The sequence below is a fragment of the Labeo rohita genome, chromosome 17 (assembly GCF_022985175.1).
Source record: "Labeo rohita strain BAU-BD-2019 chromosome 17, IGBB_LRoh.1.0, whole genome shotgun sequence".
Taxonomy (NCBI): Eukaryota; Metazoa; Chordata; class Actinopteri; order Cypriniformes; family Cyprinidae; genus Labeo; species Labeo rohita.
The window spans coordinates 13,668,161-13,688,503 of record NC_066885.1 but is presented as its reverse complement, the minus strand read 5'-3'; the positions used below and the strand labels follow the sequence as shown (position 1 = coordinate 13,688,503).

At 35.4% G+C, this 20,343-nt stretch overlaps 3 protein-coding genes across 4 annotated transcripts; 2 read left to right on the top strand and 1 right to left on the bottom strand.

Moving 5' to 3' along the window:
* Positions 1-3,533: 3,533 nt before the first annotated feature.
* On the top strand, positions 3,534-7,970 carry LOC127180037 (deleted in malignant brain tumors 1 protein-like). Of its 2 annotated transcripts, none has more exons than XM_051133932.1 (14): positions 3,534-3,593; positions 3,693-3,837; positions 3,924-4,108; positions 5,382-5,480; positions 5,654-5,695; positions 5,805-5,903; positions 6,081-6,137; positions 6,274-6,375; positions 6,486-6,650; positions 6,826-6,915; positions 7,088-7,156; positions 7,284-7,385; positions 7,485-7,526; positions 7,837-7,970. In XM_051133932.1, the coding sequence occupies exons 1-14, from the start codon at positions 3,539-3,541 to the stop codon at positions 7,884-7,886; spliced, it is 1,302 nt and encodes a 433-aa protein (XP_050989889.1). In that variant the 5' UTR covers positions 3,534-3,538; the 3' UTR covers positions 7,887-7,970. The 2 variants fall into 2 exon arrangements, with proteins under 2 accessions (XP_050989889.1, XP_050989888.1); XM_051133931.1 differs by having other exon boundaries at positions 6,081-6,146.
* Positions 7,971-10,430: 2,460 nt separating this feature from the next.
* Positions 10,431-13,953, top strand: LOC127180073 (interferon-induced protein 44-like). The gene is made up of 8 exons (XM_051133990.1): positions 10,431-10,457; positions 12,019-12,094; positions 12,215-12,248; positions 12,350-12,554; positions 12,663-12,809; positions 12,901-13,072; positions 13,288-13,388; positions 13,516-13,953. Exons 2-8 carry the CDS (start codon positions 12,070-12,072, stop codon positions 13,696-13,698), a joined length of 867 nt encoding a protein of 288 aa, XP_050989947.1. The 5' UTR covers positions 10,431-10,457; positions 12,019-12,069; the 3' UTR covers positions 13,699-13,953.
* Positions 13,954-15,778: 1,825 nt separating this feature from the next.
* ikzf5 (IKAROS family zinc finger 5) lies at positions 15,779-20,175 on the bottom strand. The gene is made up of 4 exons (XM_051134231.1): positions 19,819-20,175; positions 19,287-19,470; positions 17,821-17,994; positions 15,779-17,702 (listed from the first exon to the last, which is right to left on the bottom strand). The coding sequence occupies exons 2-4, from the start codon at positions 19,417-19,419 to the stop codon at positions 16,753-16,755; spliced, it is 1,257 nt and encodes a 418-aa protein (XP_050990188.1). The 5' UTR covers positions 19,420-19,470; positions 19,819-20,175; the 3' UTR covers positions 15,779-16,752.
* Between the last annotated feature and the right edge of the window lie 168 nt (positions 20,176-20,343).

The window sequence follows — 20,343 nt, the reverse complement described above, 5'->3', positions numbered from 1 at the left end:
TAATATTTTTGGTTTAGACAATTCTCACTATACTATTCTTACTAACTAGTTGCTTATAATCATGCATATTACTAGCATATTGTGTGTTTATTAGTACTTATAAAGGACATGTTAATGCCTTTTTCTGCATGACCATATTTTAGATCCCTGATATGCACTTAACTTATCAACTACCTATTGACAATTAGTACACAGAAATTTAGGCATGTACTGAGGCAAAAGTAATAGTTAATAGTTAGTAAAAATTGAGAATTGGACCCCAAAATAAAAGTTAAAAAAAAAAAAAAAAAGTCAGGATGAGACAACTTTTCTAATATAAGAACAAATTCTTAAAAAGAAAGCCAATATAAAAGATAACCCATATTAAACATTTAAAATCAAAGGTTTCAAATGCAGTTATAAGAACTTAACACATGTATTTTAAAATAGATTTTAAAAAGATTTTTCCATTTCTTTGTCATGGACATCAGTGCCAAGGCCAGAAAACTCCAAGTAGGTGGATCTTGGTGAAGAGCAGACCTTTATTCTGTGCCTCTATCCGATGATATTATAATTACCGTATATATATAAATAAACTAGAATACTTCCAAATTAAATCTAAATCCAAGATATAGTCCTACTGAGAAAAAAAAAAAAATCACATCTGAAATCACATGTTCTCTGGAGCAGGTTGCACTGTGTCATTATTTACTTAACAAAAATAAAGCCAAAATGGAAAAGCCATGTGTGACAAAGTTAGGACACCCTTACTGTTAACATTGGAATTAAGAGGGTAAATAACAGTCAAGCACTGCTAATCAAATACCTTTGATTAACTGATCATCAGCAAGTCTGAGCACATCTATAAAAGCATGAGCTTTGGCAGTTTGCTGGTCTGGAACCTTCAGGTGTGTGTTAACACAATGCCAAGGAGGTAAGACATCAGCAATCATCTTAGAGAAGCAATTGCTGCTGCCATCAATCTGAGAAGAGTAATACGGCCATTTCCAAACAATCTGAAGTTTATTCACAAGTGGAGGACATTTAAAACAGACACCTCTCCTTCCAGGAGTGGGCGTCCCAGAAAATTCACCCCAAGATCAGACTGTGTAAAGCTCAGAGAAATGGCAGACAACTCAAGAACTACACTTTAGACTCTGCAAGCCTCAGTTAACATGTTAAATGATAAAGTTCATGACAATGGCATTAGAAAAATATGGGACAAAAATGGCATGTTTGTAAAGCCTGGCAGAAAAAAAAAAGCCTCTTCTATCTAAAAAAAAAAAAAAAATTCAGCACGGTTTAGGTCTGCAAAGTTGCATCTGAACAAAACACAAGTCTTCTAGAATAATGTCCTTTGAACAGACGAGGCCGAAGTGGAGATGTTTGGCCATAATGCACAGCGCCAAGTTTGGTGAAAACCTAAAGAGCACATCAGCACAAACACCTCATACCAAAAGACAAGCATGCTGGAGGAGGACTGATCATTTTGGGCTTGTTTTGTACTGGGCATCTCACAGTCATTGAGTTGGCCATGAACTCCTCTGTATATCAAAGTATTCTAGAGTCAAATGCGAGGGCATCTGTCCGACATCTAAAGTTGGGCCAAAATTGGGTCATGCAACAGGACAATGATCCCAAGCTCACCAGCAAATTTACAACAGAATGACTGAAAAGAAAAGAATCAAGGTGTTGCCAAAGTCCAGAGCTCATCCTGACTCAAATGCTGTGGTGAGAGCTGTGCATAAGCAAATGTCCACAAACCTCAATAAACTGGAGCAACGTTGAAAAGAAGAGAGGTCCAAATTCCTCCAGAACGATGTGAGAGACTTATAAAGTCACACAGAAAATGAATGCAATGAATCCAAGTTATTGCTACTAAAAGTGGATCTACAGGCAGTTGAATTATAGGTTGTCCTAACTTTGTCACACATGGTTTTTCCATCTTGGCTTTATTTTTGTTAAATGAATAATGACACTGTGTAATATGTCATCTGATGATGTTTATCTGAGGATTTATTTTCCAAATTTTAAAACCTGCCAAGGACCAGATATTTTTTATTATGTCCTGATACAGAAAACTCTGGAATTTAATAGGGTGTCCTAACTTTATCACATGACTTTATGTTCTATATGGTATAAATGAGTAGTATGACTATATTCACCACATTGTCATTATCATATGACTTTCAAGTGTCAGTTGCATGACTTCACTGCCATTCAAATTTTTTTTTTTTTTCCAAACCTTATATGTGACACTGGACCACAAAACCAGTCGTAAGTAGCACAGGTATATTTGTAGGAAAAGCCAGCAATACATTGTATGGGTCAAAATAATAAATAAAAGATTAGTTATTGGATTTTTTGGGTGCACCAGAGCCATCCTGGCCTTTATGTGGCCTCATTACCAATTAGAGGAGGATATCCCACTCTAAAAATAATGGGTTAAAAACAGTCCAGACAACTCTCTAGACACAAATCTAGGGACTGTTGTTGTTACCGTGAAAGAAAGTAACTTTAAAAAAAAATTATGGAGCGTGCATCAGCAACGGTGCTGCATGCTGTGCAAATCATGTACAATTTGTACTGCGTTACTGCATTTTGTTTTGTGTTTCTGTCATTCACTTTCCATTGAGAAAAATATTCAAAATGTTTGAATAAGAAACTTCTCTCGTTTTTATTTTTTCTATGTTCTACATTTTAACATTTACAGTTTCAAGTTAGACATTTGTAACTTTAATTGAAGTATGTTTTTTGTTAGATACTAGGACTTTTACTCAGTATCCACAGTCTGAAGCATAATTTCTGACTTTTACACCCTTGTGAATGATTTTAGGTCTATTAAACATCATTTGCTGTGTGCAGGAAAAAGGTGGACTGGCTATATACCTGATGCTGTTGTTTTTCATGAATTAAAAAAATCAAATAAGTATCTTACTTTGAAAGGTTTTAACAGATAAAAGCATACAGAAAAGGACAATTAGAGTAGGATATCCTTATGACAGATAAATATCCTGGAGCCTGAAACTATGTGACTGTGGAAACGACACAGCTGGGTGCAGTATCTGTTGACACAAAGTTTGTGATAGTGGTGTGATCAGAGATTGTGGTACAGATAATGTTTATGACGCTATTGTACACACTTTATTGTGGCAGTTCTACGTTGTTTCAATACACTTTTTTTTTTTTTCATCCAGGTAACATTACATTAGAGCTAGTTTCAGTATCTTGTGTCACACCATTGTTTATTTATAGTTTTTATGTAAAGGTGGTAATGTTGCCTAAGAGTAAATGTTTCTAGATGAATTAACATGATCACTCCATAATCACAGACTTTGTGTAAACAGACATATTCATAAATTAATACAGAGCCAAGAGTAATAATACAAGTTGTATAAAAATTCAGCTGTGTCTTTTCCATGATTATGCTGCTCTATTGACATTATTCCATCAGAAGCATCAGGATATTGATGTGTCATAAAGAAAACGTCCTTAGGCTGGTTTTGACTATATAAATGGTAGCTGAATAACTGAAAACAAACCTGATCAGAAGAGAAAGATGGAAGCTCTGACTTTTCTCCTTTGTCTGCTTATAACAGCTAGAACCTCTCAAGGTAAGAATATAATGAACCGGTTCACAATTCATAATTTTCTGCATGAAAGTTGTTGTTGTGAAAATTTATTCATTCTCTGTTTTTCATCTCTATGCGAAGCATCATGTGGTGGCACTATGACAGATTGGATGGGTGAATTTTTCAGCCCTCAGTACCCTAATCAATATCCAAATGACGCACGGTGCACATGGACCATGCATAGCACAGGGGCGACAACCGTGTTATTGAGCTTCACTGATGTTATGTAGGAAATTTATTTATTATTTATTAAATAATGTAATTTCTTTCTTTTTGTGACAAAACATGAATTTGTTTCTGTCTTTTTGCTAGGTTGGAAGAATGCTGTGATTACATCAGAGTATATGATGGTCCTACTACCCTCTACCCCTTACTGGGAGAAATACGGGACTATGAGAACAAACAGTACAACTCCAGCAACAATGATCTGACTGTGCTTTTCTACAGCGATGGCAGTGTATCAAGAAAAGGATTTCATGCCAACTGGTTCTTTGTAGGTAAGCAATTAAATGAAATTAACAGAATTCATTTCATTTTTTAAAAACAATTTCAGACTGAATGTTCAAATCTGGCAATGTTTTTCTGCACATGCATTCACTAAGCAGTTCAGTTTCCTATATCTTCCCTGTGCTTCCAAATCACTTTTTTGACCCGCCTTTTATTTGAGTCAAAATCATGCAGTAAAACCGTGTGGTCTGATCAACAAATTACTTGTGTGAGCCACTTCTTTTTTGAGAATCAAAAATACTAAAATCAAAATACAAAATCAGCCTACGCAGGCAGATTCCCGCATGCAAGTCTCCTATGAGCCGCTTGTTTTTACTGTATCAGAAACATACCATATGTCACGTATCATGCGAGGAAGGGGTGAACGAAATCAAAGATAAAGCCTTAAATATAATCCACAGGAAAAGTCCAAAGCAGGTAAATCCACAACAGGAGGTTAAAAACAAAAATGTACACATTGATGAGACCAGACAACAAACACAGTACTAAAGGCAACTTAAATAGACAGGATAATCATACACAGACAGGTGTGGGTGATTAACTAATAATGACTTGACAAGGACAGGAACAGGAAGGACCAAATACGGGCAACAGAGGGAGAAACCAACTCAAACAGTCCACAGGGGTGTGACACCATACAGTTTATTTAAGGCTTAATCAGTGTAGTTACCGACTAGTTTATATAACAATGTTTCAGTGTTGGGTAAGTTACTCTAAAAAGTAATTATTACTAACTATTTGTTACATCTTCAACAGTGTAATAAGATTACTAAAAAGTAATGCATTACTTACTAAACTTTCCAAAACCAAAATCAGCATCAAACAGCTGAATACAAGGATAGACATTAAACTACTTTTTTAATTCTTTCAAATAAACAATGTTTTGATGTTTAATGCACTATTGTTTATATAGAATTACATAAGTAACTGTAATTACAGAAAAATAAGAGTAATCCCTTACTTTACTTAGCATTACTAGTAATGGATTATCAATCCAACAGCACTGTCTAAAGATACACATGAATATTGTCAGTCAGTGTTGTGTTTTTGTTTTTTTTTTTTTTTTTGTTTTTTTTTTAAATGCATTTTTCAAAGTTAGCACTTGGAAATGGAACAAAGTTCCAACACACTTTAGAAATACTAAAGAATCTTTAATATAATCATTGAGAAAGTGAATTTCTTAAGAGCAACTGGAACAAGGGATGTTTACTGTGATTCCCATTATTTTGAATAATGGTTCAAATCTATTTTTTGGTTTGTTAGATTCCAATTCATGTAAGAATAACTGTGGATTCTCCCTTGGCACTTGTTCATGTGACGACTCGTGTCGGGACAACAAAAACTGCTGCTATGACTACAATCGTGAGTTCCTCTTGATTAGACACTTCAAGATCAATCATTATACCCTGATCTCCCCTGTAATTTCCAGAATGCAACTGAAATAATTCTCTGCTGTTCATATAGGTAATTTTAAAATTACAATACAAAAATGTACAAAAAAAGCTTTTCTATTTCTTCCCTCTCCCCTTATACAGGCTACTGCTTACCGACAACAACAACTTGGCCAACTACAACAGGTTCACTTACATCATACCTGTCTGACAGATTCAAAACTCTCGCTGGGTGTTTTTGTAGTCGTACATGTATTAATGGCTTCATGGTAATATGTGTTTTTCTGTCTTCTAGATTTACCCTCCTGCATGTATAACTGTGGACACGACTTCGGCATCTGCTCATGTGCTTATGACTGTCAGTACTATTACAGCTGTTGTGAAGATTATAACAGTGAGTTCCTCTTGATCAGATACTTCAAAATCAATTATACACAAATCTCTCTCGTATTTTGAGCATACGGGTAATTTCCAGAATTTGAATTGATTTTCTGATGTTCATATATGTAACTTTAAATTTACAGTGTAAAATGTACAACAAAATGGCGTTTTATCTCTTCACTTTATACAGGTTACTGCTCACAGACGACAACGACAATGACAACAACAGAACCAACAACTACATATGGTATAATAGGTACTGCAAATTAGCTGGACTCACCTGACATCATAATGACATTAAATAATAAGCTGAATCAACAACCATTTATGTAAGTGGAGTCATTTCAACCTGTCATTTTAAAATAAATGTATACATTCAACAGTAGATGAAGGCTCCTGCGAGAATAACTGTGGCGAAATGCTTCCTATTTGTGGTTGTGACGACCTTTGTCAACAATATGGGGACTGTTGCCCTGACTACGAAAGTGAGTCCTGATGGATCAGACAAACATGATGGAATGCATTTTGTTGAATCAAAGCAGAATTGTGGCATTACTTTTCTTCTACTTCAGTTTTATCTCTTCTCTTTACACAGACTACTGCTCAGCCTCAACAACAACACCACCACCAACAACAACAACACCACCACCACCACCACCACCAACAACAACAACAACACCACCAACAACAACAACAACACCACCAACAACAACAACACCACCACCACCAACAACAACAACAATAATAACTCCTTCATTCTGTGAGTTGAATTTAAGTGACACTAATGAAATTAAACAACCTTTGTAAAGGCAGCAATTAGTCCATCTTTGCTCTTCTAACTAAATGTGTACAGTAATGAATGAAGTGACCCAATAATGTGTGCATTAAACATACACAGATGACACCAGTGATTAAAATCTGTTCCTCTCTGCTAGCTCCCTCCTGCATGTATAACTGTGGACAAGACTTCGGCATCTGCTCATGCGCCTATGACTGTCAGTACTATTGTTGTGAAGACTATGACAGTGAGTTCCTCTTGATCAGATACTTCAAAATCAATTATTATACACAAATCTCTCTCGTTTTTTGAGCATATGGGAAATTTCCAGAATTTGAATTGATTTTCATATATGTAACTTTAAATTTACAGTGTAAAATGTACAACAAAATGCTGTTTTATCTCTTCACTTTATACAGGCTACTGCTCACAGACAACAACAACAATGATGACGACAATGACGACGACAGAACCAACAACTATAATAGGTACTGCAAATTAGCTGGACTCACCTGACATTATAATGACATAAAATAATAAGCTGAATCAACAACAGTTTATGTAAGTGGAGTAATTTCAACCTGTCATTTTAAAATAAATGCATATATTCAACAGCAGATGTAGCCTCCTGTGAGAATAGCTGTGGCATTGTGCTTCCTATCTGTGCATGTGACAACCTTTGTCAACAATATCTAGACTGTTGCCCTGACTACAACAGTAAGTTCCTATTGATCAGACAGACATGATGAAATGCATTTTACTGAATCAAAGCAGAACTGTGGCACTACTTCAGTTTTATCTCTTCTCTTCACACAGACTACTGCTCATCAACAACAACTCCAGTAATGGAAACAACAGGTATTGTTGCCATTCATTTGAATTTAAGTGACACTGATGAGATACTGATGCCATAATGGCATGAAATGGATCAGTTAAATGGACAACAATTTCTGTAAGGGCAGTAATAACTCCAGTGTGGCTTTTCTAAGTAAATATACACACCAATATTTAACACAGTAACATATATATATATATATATATATATATATGTAAATAAAAACACAATGGACTAGTACATACTGGTATTATTTGCCATCTCTAGCTGTTCAAGTTTGAGTTACTAATATTGTTCGCATATCTGCTATGTCTTTATCCCTATACTGTGCAGGAGGGAGACGTGCTTTCAGACAGCGTGAGAAGACTGAGGCAGCAGAGTGATCTGATCATCATCAGCATCTTTATTTTTAATGTGTATCTTTAATCAGATCATATTATACTTCCTTATCCTTCCTTAATCCTTAAGCAAACTGAAATTCAAATTAATGTTTCTTTAATTCATTAAAGCAATCCTTCTTCAAATGCACTTCATCAACACTTTGTGTATTTTTATTTCACCATAACTGAACCAACACAATTGCTGCCTATCAAGAGAATGTTGTGTTAATAAAATATTAGTATAAATCAATATGAAACATTTTGCATTACTTTACAAATTAATATGGAAAATCATATGGTGTTATGGAAACAGGGGTGACATGAAGGTTTACAGATAAAATTACAAGTTACAAGTTACCAATTCTAATACGACTTGAGTAAATGTCTTAGATGTGAAGGATCTTACTTATACTGAATGAAGGGTCAAAGATGCACTAGTAAAAAACAAGAACAGCTGATTGGTGAGGGGAGCCATGACATTTATTTTCTAAAATCAAAATAAAACTGAACACCTCAAAATTGTAATAAATCAAGGTCAACACAACAGCTGAAGTCTCAGTTTAAGCTGAAGTGCTTAAAAGGAGTGTAAACAAACCAATATCCTTTAAAATGTTCTCTTCAGTGTAACAGATAAATAAAATATTGCTAAGTGAAATTAAATTGTCAGAGCCTACTTGTACAGGATGCACCTGTTTTTGGCCTCATCACCAGCTACAGCCATATCCTATATGAAACACCTGTGATTCAAAACTACTAATACTCCACTCGCATTTGTGTAAAGTAGTCTTATTGACAAGTTTGGGTGCCCTGTAGATGGTGATATCACTTCCTTTGTAGCAGAAATAAACTACTGCATTGCATTCCTCATCACAAATGTATTGGAGTGAAGCAGGGATAGGCAGCGTTGGTCCTGGAATGACGATGTCCTGCACAGTTTAGCTCCAACCCTGAAAAAAAAAAAGGCTTGCCTGTATGTAGCCCTAGTAATCCTGAAGAGCTTGATTAGCATGTTCAGGTATGTTTGATTATGGTTAGAGCTAAACTCTGCTGGACAGTGGCACTCCAGGATTGACATTACCTACCCCTGGAGTAAAGAGTACATACACTTACCTATTGAAAATTGTAGTCAAGTAGAGACTAAAAGTTGCCAGAATCTAGCCAAGTAGCCAAACAGATACTTAAGGGCAGCAACTAATTACATTTACATACTGTATGAAGAGCTATATAAATAAAGGTGATCTGTAGAAATATGTGCATAAAATACCATCTATGTTTGCTACTGTCCACCATGTTACCTTTACTAGGTAACACAGTTGATAGGTAACTTAGTTGACATTTTTAGTGTTTTGGGCCTATACTCAACATGGAAACTTAGAACTACTGAGCATATGGTATGTTTAGAAATATATTTTCATAAACAAAATGTTTTAGTTAAACTGTCTTGTTGAAATTTGCAGCAATAATGCTGTGTAACACTGTTCAAAGTCAATTAATCCACTCTTGACAGGTTTGCTAGTTTAACCAATATTAGGGGAAAGAGAGAGAACATAACTAAACATTCTAGTGTTTCATCCATGTGCTTCTAGAGGAAATATCATAATACTGTGCAAATTATGCAAGATTGGGACAAACCATTCTTTTATTGGTGGGGGGGCGGTTCTAGTGGGTAACGTAGTTGACAATGGTTTTTCGGACACTAGTTATATCACAATAAACACATTATTTTTGAAGCACACGCCCAAATGTCTTGATAACCTAATCTAACTAAAGGCAAAACTATGAAATTAATTTATATTTGAGGTCATTTTCATGCTTAAATGCAGAGTAGAATAAGCAACTTTACAAAATCGGACAGCTGAATACCAGGGTTGTACACTCTTAAAAATAAAGGTGTTTCACAATGCCGTAGAAGAACCTTTTTTGTCTAAAGGGTTCCATAAAGAACCTTGAACATCTGAAGAACATCATCTTTGTGGCAAAAGAAGGTTCTTCAGATTATAAAAGGGTAAGAAAGAGATGGTTCTTAAAGAACCTTTGACTGAATGGTTCTTTGTGGAACCAAAAATGGTGCTTCTATATGGCATTGCTGTGAAGAACCTCTTAAAGCACCTTTATTTTTAAGAATGTATGTGATATGAACATAATTTTTGAACAAAAAAAATGGCAACATATAGTAGTATGATTGGGAAAAATATAATTGTGTATTAGAAAATTAAGCATTGGGGCTTTATATTGATGAAAATATATTAAAAATATATTTCACGGCAGATTTGCTTTCTTTGAGAACAGGAAAATGGGTGAGTTATTTCAAGTGTCAAAAAGCTTTCAAAAGGATTTGTTTTCCCAGTTGAAGATTAGATTAGCAACCTACCCCATAATGAAACAAATAGCAATTGTAAAAAAGCAAAAAAAAAAGTTGTTTAAAAACAGTCTGTACCACAGCCAAAGCCAGTGCAAAATGGAATGAGCAGGATGGAATATGCAGAAAACCACATCAACATGCAAAAGTGTATGTTTAAAAGTGAAAGTAAAAGTGTATAAATTAGACTTCTTTCAAGTCTTCATACCTGTATGGTAAGTACATCATTTGGAATGGGGCACTTCTGTTTACTGCTTTATGGTTTTTAATTTAAGTTTTTATCTACTGTCTCATGTACACAAGATGGGTGCTCTTTAAGCAATTTCTTTAGCAAAACTTTGGTATTTTGATAACTTTAGTGCATGGGTATGCCCCAAGAAACACATTTCCTCTAAGTCAGGAAGTATTTCTGTTATCAAGTGTTTTTACCATTACAATTTTCATAATAAATACTTTTAAAAATACATGTTCCATATTCTTGAAATATGAAGTTTACTGTTGTTTAATAACAGTTTAAAGACATTCCATGTCCCAAAGTTTAAATCTTTTAAACACCTTTTATTTTGCTGCATTTATTAATCCTAAAAAGGGCAAGACCATAAGGAAAAATCTGAAAATTCATTTATTGCTATTTTCCATCTTCATAGGACACAAATAATACAATTTCATGATTTTTAATATTTTTTGCTCACATAACTTACACTAAACATTCTTTGTAACATTCTGTTGAACACTAAGTATAATGCTAATTTATGAAAATAGCCTTCATACTGTATTATATTTATTATGCAAATATCTAGGGCCTATAAATTTTCAATATGACCAAAACTTGTTAAACAATCTACATCATGCATTCTATCCTCCGAGTGATACTTTTTATGAAGTAAAGTATTGTTTTGCTCAGAAATCTTTAATGACTTTTATAAAGCAAATGTAAGATAAACATTTACTGGACTGGAGCAACTTCAGTTTACTTGATCATTCATACACCATTATTTTAATGGTAAAAATTCAAACGTCTTGCAAAAAGTCTGCAAAACTACAAGCACAATACTTGCTTTAAAATCAGTTTTCTTTTGTAAAACAAACTTTTTGCTAAATAAACAATTCTATAAATTATATACATCAATCGAAACTAACAGCTCTTTTAAGTTTTTTAAAAATGCTTTCAGTTTTTTTAAACTATGGCTCCATTTCTCAACTCTACACACAAAACCACAAAACACACACACAACATGCAAACCCTCAGATACATCTTGCGAAAGCAAACACTTTTTTGAAAACTATTTTAACTCTTCTAAAAGTGGTATTTTTCTGTAGTAACTCTACACACAAACATATATACATTATGTATATACAGTATGTATGTGCAACTAATGAATTTTAGTTATTCAACTGAACTGAATCAATACTGAACTGACTTGAGCTATATAATGACACTATCAACTTTGTTACATTATCTGTTTGTTTTTCAGCCATGTGTATGGTTTAGTTTGTTTTATTTTGTTTTCCTTTGCCTGTCTTGCCTATCTGCAACACTCACAGGCTGCAATTTATTTTTTACATTATGTCTTCAATTGTTTCTTATAATCTTTCTCATATTTTGGTCTCATTTAGTATATCTTATACAGTTTTCACTTACATCCTTACGTATTTATTTTGGTTTTGGTCAGCTTAAGTTAAAAAAATGGATCATGTGTATTGTATTGTTTAAATCTGCTTTGTGTCTGCTCTAACTCTACAACTTTAACATTTCCCCCTCATATTTACTTTCAGGGAAGACTCTTCTAAAGTTTTATTTTAGACAGTTTGCATTATTCAGAAGAAATGGGCAACTCAAAATCCAAACTTGGTGAGTCTCTCATTTAACAAAAATCAGTCACCTGCTTAATTAGAACAACAGATAATAAAGCGTGGAAAACTACTTAAACAGTTATAAAATAATAATAATAATTATTATTATCTCTCACAGAATTTGAAAATCCATGGAGAGATAATACTTTGGGGTTCGTCCAATGTGATTTTTTTAACTTTTTAAAAATTGTAGTGAGCTAACTTTAGTATCTTACATTGTTTAATAAAATTACTGTACTGTCTTTTTGTTCAGAAGGAAAAAAAAAGATGCCTTAATAAAAGGAATTAGAGAGATTAAACCATGCAAAAAAGATCTGAAAGGCTTGAGGATCTTAGTTGCCGGTCCCTGTGGTTCAGGAAAATCAAGTTTCATAAACTCTGTGAATAATGCCTTCAAAGGCCGGATAACCAGCGGTGCACTGAGTGACAGAATTGGTGACATAAGTTTCACAATTGAAGTAAGTTTATGATGTATGCATTTGCTAATATATTTATTTATTTTTTGCTTGGACTAATTAAATATTTGTTTGTTTTATTTGTCATTTGTCATGCGTTTGTTAATGTAGTACAAACCATTCGAAGTTGAATCTGGAAATTCCAGTTTGCGTGTTGTCTTCAATGATATCATGGGCCTGGAAGCAGGATCTGGAAAAGGATGCCCTGTGGAGGACGTCATCAAAGCCATTCATGGCCACATCCGACCTGGTCATGTGGTAAACAATTAAAAAGCCTTGAAATACTCCCTTGATAAAAGTCTTTAAACAAATTTTACACTGATATCTGTTTGGTCTTCATCAATCTTAGTTTAATCCAGGAAAACCACTATCTTCGGAGGATGCAAACTATATTGAGGATCCAGTGATCTCTGATCAGGCCTTCTGCCTAGTGTATATTTTACCAGCTAATAGAATCCAGTTTGCAGAAGACAGTGTTTTACAAAAGATGAGAGACATTCGAATGCAAGTCAGATCTCTTTGTAAGTGAAAGTTATATGTAAACTATATAAGGCAGATTATTGACTGCAGTTTGCACTTCTCCCACTTTAAACTTAAATTTGTTTTAATTATTGGAGTGATAAATAAAAGACATTTTAAACACTTACAAAGAGCACTTTATAATATTTTACATTATTTTAAGTTAATACAACATATATTAAAAATGTAAATATCATATCTTTTGCACATTTTGCAGCGTTGCCTCAGGTCATTGTCTTGACAAATGTGGATGAAGCATGTCCATTGGTAAAGCGTGATTTGCAGAAGATCTACACTAGCAGAAAAATCAAAGAAAAGGTAAATACTATGTATTCAAATAATTATTTACAAGTCTTAGACTCCATATTATGTTGTTGACTTGCTCAGTGAATTTAAGTTTGAGTTTGACCTCTTGATTCTCCTGATTCTCTTGGTTCTCCTATAGATGGAATGGTGCAGTGATAGACTGGGTGTTCCAATGTGTCACATCTTTCCAGTGAAGAACTACCATGAGGAAATTGAAACCAATGATGACATGGATGTTCTGATTTTACAGGCATTAACTCAAATTATACATGTGGCTAATGATAATATGAAGAGCCGCATATCTCAAAAATTAAACATTTAAGAACTGGGATGTGAGCAAGAAAACTATGCCTCATCGTGATTTAAACAATTGGGATGATTTTGTTAACATCCACATGATCAACTATTTTGAAATACCATACGGTTTTATGTAAATGTTTAGTGTTGTATATCTAACTCTTTTAAGTCTTTGTCTTTACATTTCTGAGATTGCCAAGAGACATTTGCTCTGTTAGGATGACGCACTGTTAGGATGATGATTGTTGAAAATAATTTGTAATGGCAATGATACGGTACAATAAAAATCTACTCAACAAAATTTCAGACTTTAAAAGCATGACTGCACTCTTCTATTAAGTTTTCTGTAAGCTAAATAAGCAAATAACTTATATAATATATTTACATATCTACTTTTATGCGCTAGATCTGACTTGCATGTTTATGTCCCTCTGGAAAACAGAATGACACACTAATATGGTGGGGTTTCTACGGTATCTCATAGCTCATAAAAATCATTTACTAAAGACTGAAACTACTTTTTTGTACCTATTCTTAAGTCACTATTTGGTCAGTTACCCGGATGCACGGCCATATTGGCGATACTCTGATGTACACAACAGCATGGATTGCACGGTTATTGTACAACTGAATATGTTGTTTTGCTAATTTATGCTGTCTAAATAATGCCTTCAAAGACCGGATAACCAGCGGTGCACTGAGTGACAAAATTGGTGACATAAGTTTCACAACTGAAGTAAGTTTATGATGTATGCATTTGCTAATATATTTATTTATTTTTTGCTTGGACTAATTAAATATTTGTTTGTTTTATTTGTCATTTGTCATGCGTTTGTTAATTTGTTATTGTCATGCATGTTTATGTCCCTCTGGAAAACAGAATGACACACTAATATGGTGGGGTTTCTATGGTACCTTATAGCTCATAAAAATCATTTACTAAAGACTGAAACTACTTTTTTGTACCTATTCTTAAGTCACTATTTGGTCAGTTACCCGGATGCACGGCCATATTGGAGATACTCTGATGTACACAACAGCATGGATTGCACGGTTATTGTACAACTGAATATGTTGTTCTGCTAATTTATGCTGTCTAAACCATAAAAAAAAAACGTGTGGAAGCCGCTAAATCATAGTTAATAGATGGTAAAGATACATACCAGCAGTACTAATTAAGGTATTAGCCTAATATTTCCCTTACCTGATTGGAAATGATAAGAACAAACACAGATGTTGTCAAGATTCTTGCCCTGGAAATCCTGATTCAGTTTGGCCAACCACAAACGCCTCCGTTCCACGTTACTCTGAATGTTTTTCTTGGTTGGACGATTAGTACAGCCCAAAACATGACAATAATTGATCATTTGCAGTGCCGTCAGTAAGGCCGATTGATGACGCATCGAGAAAACACTCTACATTAACGACTGGCGAGAAAACAATCTATACAATAAGGTTAAGGCGACTGGTAGAGGTCTGTTGGCATCTCCGTGTGGTCCTATTTGATATTGCAGCTTGACTTATTATAGAAAATGCTTTGAACAACTGTGACATTTTTTCCTCAGTTTTTGCTGTTGCACTGTATACATAAATTGTGAATTCTGAACATTAAAAAATGTTTTAATTAATCTTTAAAAATCATTGCAGAAAATTAATTTTGTGAGAATCATCCTCAAACTAAATTTTGAACGGTAAACAATTTTTTTTTTTTTTTTTTTTTTCAAATCTTAATATTTTTCCTTTTGTTATACCAGGATACATCTAAATACTGGGATGTATGCTAAAATTGTTGGATGTGGCACCCTACCTAAAAAAAATTCTACCAACCGCCACTGTTTTTAATTAAAATTATGTAAAATATTAAAATGACTATTAGTTTAAATGAGGTACAAATGTAGCAGGTACTCGTCTTTTCAAGTAATTTCATGATAGATCTGAGATAACCAAGAGACCATTTAGGTTCTCTTAAAACTGTTAACAGGATGAAATTTAGGCAGCTCACCAAATGAAAAGAAAAGGAAAGCTCCCTCATGTGGACCAGACAGAATTGCAAGACGTACCTTTTTCAGTTTCAAGTATGAAATGACAAGACAAACAATCATTCATCGCTTAAGTCAGGTTTATTGACATTCAACATCAAATCCACCAAAACATGTTATACAATACTTATCTGATAATTTAGTTCATTATGCAGACAGGCATATGAAATGTTTAAATAGTAGCACCACAGACGCTTCCAAAAACATTACAAATAACATCTACAGCATGGCACTGGTGGTAGCGATGAGGGAGAGAGAATGAAAGAGAGAGAACAGTGTGCTCACACTGCCCAAAACACAATCATCAACACTGCTTTACAAACCCAGTGTATACAGCCATGTGCGATGGTACTAATTAAGGAATAGACCTGAGGCCACTACAGTAAATTTGGACAACAATCCTACAGGACACTATTTCTCACTGCTAAACAGTCAACTTACCTGTGCTAGAACATTTTCATCTTCAATCACAATCTTGTTGATTTAAGTTAGGTTTAAATAATGTAGCTCTCTCAACCAAGAAACAAGTAATAATTTGTGATCATTTTAAATTATAAGAAGAAAAAAAAATAAATGTGGCAATGTCATTATACTACATTTCAACCCAAAGTGTAAGAATAGCCATAACATTTACTGTCGGTCATGTCACTAAATTCCAAATGTAAAAAATAAAAATAATACAAAATTTTAAGTGTCAGCTTTCAGAAAATAACTGTAGGCACTGATAACTGAACTCTGGCACTTATACAAGAGGCAAAATCTAAACATTTGAGAAAATTCTTAAGATCTCAAACTGGAATAATCTGGGATGATAGATTCTTGATGCGAGGACACCATTAGCATCAACATCTCTGACCTTTTCCAAGATCAAAAAACGTACACTCTAAATTGTGGATTACTGACTTCAGCATAACATACCAATAACAGTTCAAATACAATAATTACAAAGCAGAGATTCTGTCTTTGGAATGTTCCAGATACTAGAATTGTATTATTATGGAAAACAGGGCAAAGAAGAGGCCAGCAACACCCATGTGTCCTTATTTGTGCTGACCTCTCGCAAAGTGACAAGCAAAATCATAGCTGTTTCTGCACCTGTGTCCGCATATGTTACACTGGAAAGGGTTCTCATAACCATGGCAGCCCATGTGGATGGTGTAGAGGATGTTGTCAGGGAAATATATGTGACAGTGAGGGCAATGGTGGAGCATCTGGGGGTCCTGCACCGGGGTGGGCGTCCCTGGCTGGCTATTGGTACCGCTCGGAGTGCTGGTTCTCTCACTGCAGGGTCCAACTCCTGGGCTACAGCCGCTGTGTGCAGCCGGTCTGGGCTCGGGGGTGATGGGAGAAGAAGCTTGAGCCGTGCTAACAGAAACGGCGGCGGGTGCCGTCACAGGCTGTTGGACGAGGAACGTGGGTTTTTCGTCAGGTAGAGATTCCGCTCCGGGAGATACCGGTGCACCTTGGGCTTCCGGTGGGAGGCTGGCAAGCTGACCGGCCAAAGTCGAAAGCTGGTTCAGCGGGTTGTCCAATGCCATGTCTTGCTCCTCTCTGGAACCACTTCCAATTCCTCCACCAGCTTGTCCATCCTTTCCTAGACCGTTATAAGCCTCCTGATGGAGGTGGGCGTGAGGAGGGAGGTCATGAGGGAAGTCACCTAAGTGGTGCTGCTCTGAGCTGGGCTTTTGCAATACCATGGATGGCGGGCTGAGGTTGATGAGCAGCCGACGGCCATAACTAAGTGAGTTACCTCTCTTCTGCAGGACACTGAGCATCTTTCTGTGTGAGAGAGCAGAGCGTGCCCCCTTCATGGGGAGGAGTTTGTGTCTGCGTCGTCGGTGATGAGAAAGGTTGCTGCGATCGCTGCAGCGGAAGGAGCACAGCTCACACTTATAAGGCTTCTCGCCTGTGTGAGAGCGCATGTGCGCTTCCAGGTGGCGTTCGTACGCTGAGGCAAAAGGACACAGGTGGCATCTATGAGGTTTTTCACCTGGAGAAGGAGATGGAGAACATCTTATGAATTTAGTAAGCTGATGAATAGACCAAAGAGCATGTATATAACAGAGTGTACATGAGCTGAAAGATCAAATTTATCAGATCAGTCTTACCTGTGTGGATGCGAATGTGTTCGATCAGCCGTGCAGTGCCTCTAGTGGCGTAGTTGCAATAGCGGCATTTGAGTTTACCATCATATGTTCTCTCAAAGCCATCCACCAACATCCCGGAACTATCTTCTAAAGACATGTCCACTGCTGGGTGCTCCAGGCCATTCTGACCAAGTTCTGTAAGGTAAAAAAAAATAAAAATGAATAGACAGAAAATATCTAATATTAAGATATGGAACACCTCAAGATATGACATTGTTCTACTAGAAATTAACCAGTGTGGAGCTCTTTTTAAGCATTAGAGGCATAAAAGCACAGAAAGAGTAACACGTTCTACGGAGCCACTGAAAGGACATGGTTAGCCACTTGCTAGCAGTAGCCTGTTAAATGACAGTACATCAAATTTCACTTCTGAGATTCTGAGCACTACTGACAAACATCTAATCTTGTAAAATATGTGTTAAGTACTGCCGCTCCATAGTATACACAGGGTATGTGTAATCGCGAATGTCGAAAGTGAAAGTAAAAAAGTGTGTGTGCATTCAAAGGCGATTACAACGCACCACATATTAATAGTGGTTCCTTTATATACAATATAAATACCCAAAGATATATTGTGAGAGAATGTATTAAAATATTGTTTTTCCCTCCCATTTTGTATTGATTCCCTTTAGGGGTTACATAGTATAAGTCAGTTCCTTTCCGAACATGGTATTCGGCATCAGCAGGACATATAATGAAAAATAAAATGCCATTTTACTTCTCAACTTCTCAACTCAATAATAGTATATATATAACAATAATTAAATAAATACAATAAATATATAAAGAATTAGATCATTTGAATTACAAGTAAAGTTCTATTTAGCAAGGATGCTTTAAATTGATCAAAAGTGATGATAAAGACATTTATAATGTTACAAAAGATTTCCATTTCAGATAAATGCTGTTCTTCTGAACTTTCTATTCATCAAAGAAACCTAAAGTTTTTTTTACTTGGCTGTTTTCAACATAATAACAATAATAATAAATGTTTTTGAGCAGTAAATCACAATATTAAAATGATTTCTGAAGGATCATGTGACTGGAGTAATGATGCTGAAAATTCAGCTTTGAAGGCTTGGTGAGCAGAAGTGACTTTTTTAAAAAAACATTAAAAATCTTACTGTTCACAAACTTTTTGACTGTTAATGCATAATGATTATCAATAACTACAAACCAACATTTGGTCTCAAATTACCCAGGACCTACAGACTGTGGGCTTAATTTAGGATGTTAGAATCCGCAAATCGTTTACTCATGCTGGCACAGTTCTCATTTGAATTAATTTGAATTATATTTTTATTTTAGTTAACAAAATAACAATGGGGGAAAACATGAATTACTACTAAATCATAAAAAGCACAAATTCATTCAGATATATTTTGTACATTTTAGACCTAAAACAAGTAAGGCTTTCTAAGCAGTACCTCCTTGCAGATCATCGCCATCTTTCACTCCGATGACAGAGCCAGATATCATGTTGACATGTTGGGTCTGCTGACTCAGGTACTCCTGAAAGTCCTTCACAAAATCCAGTGGTTCTGGCTTCTCCTCGCCCATTGAAAGATCTACACCGTCGTCCTCTGCTTCTCTTAAAACTGACCAAACAGGCTGTAAATAAAATCCAAAGAGATCATAAAGATAAAACCGAATGACAATATACACAATAAAACCCTTGTAGCATCAAACAGCAACAAAATAAAACTTTACAAGCAATCTTTAAAGTGTGAATACAGTCGATTCAGCTACAATAACATGCATCCACAGGCCAACGGGTACAGTAAACAACATCTCAAGCTTATAATGTATCGTAGAGCTTGTGACAGTTGTAAAACTAATCAGTTGTATTAATCTGGCTGTTATCCAGTTGACAAGGTAACAGGCGTTGCTACGATAGCGAGTGAACGTTGACGTTGCTAAGCATTCCCAACCATTAAAACAACAACTAACAACATTTACCTTTTCAAGGGCGTCGGAGAAATTAAAACCACACTCGGCTATTTGGATGTTCTGACTGACGAACCTTTATTTAACGAGATATTAGAAAAATCTGACTGGAAAAAGCTCCATGGTGATGCTGAGCAGCTAACGTCAGCGAGTTAGCACGACTGATTCAGTTAAAAAACGAGCTTTATATTTGACCGACAGTTGGATCGACGTATTTCAAACATACTCCGTGTGTCATTCAGGACTGTGTCACTGATAAACGGAGAGTAAAAACCCAAGTTTGGTGGGCAAAAATAATGCTCTGCGACATCAAAACAAAAGAAAACGCAGAGGTGAAAGTTCAACCAGGCGGTGCGCCGCTGAAATGATTCCGACTTCGTTGCGATGGTAGAACATTTAGTTCCTGTATGTCACTGTGATTGTACAGGATCTGTAGAGCAAACCAGGCTTTTAAAATTAATGTATATAACACAGTATCCCAATATTAAGCGAATATAGGAGAGAACTATACATAATTCACACATTTTGATTTGAGAT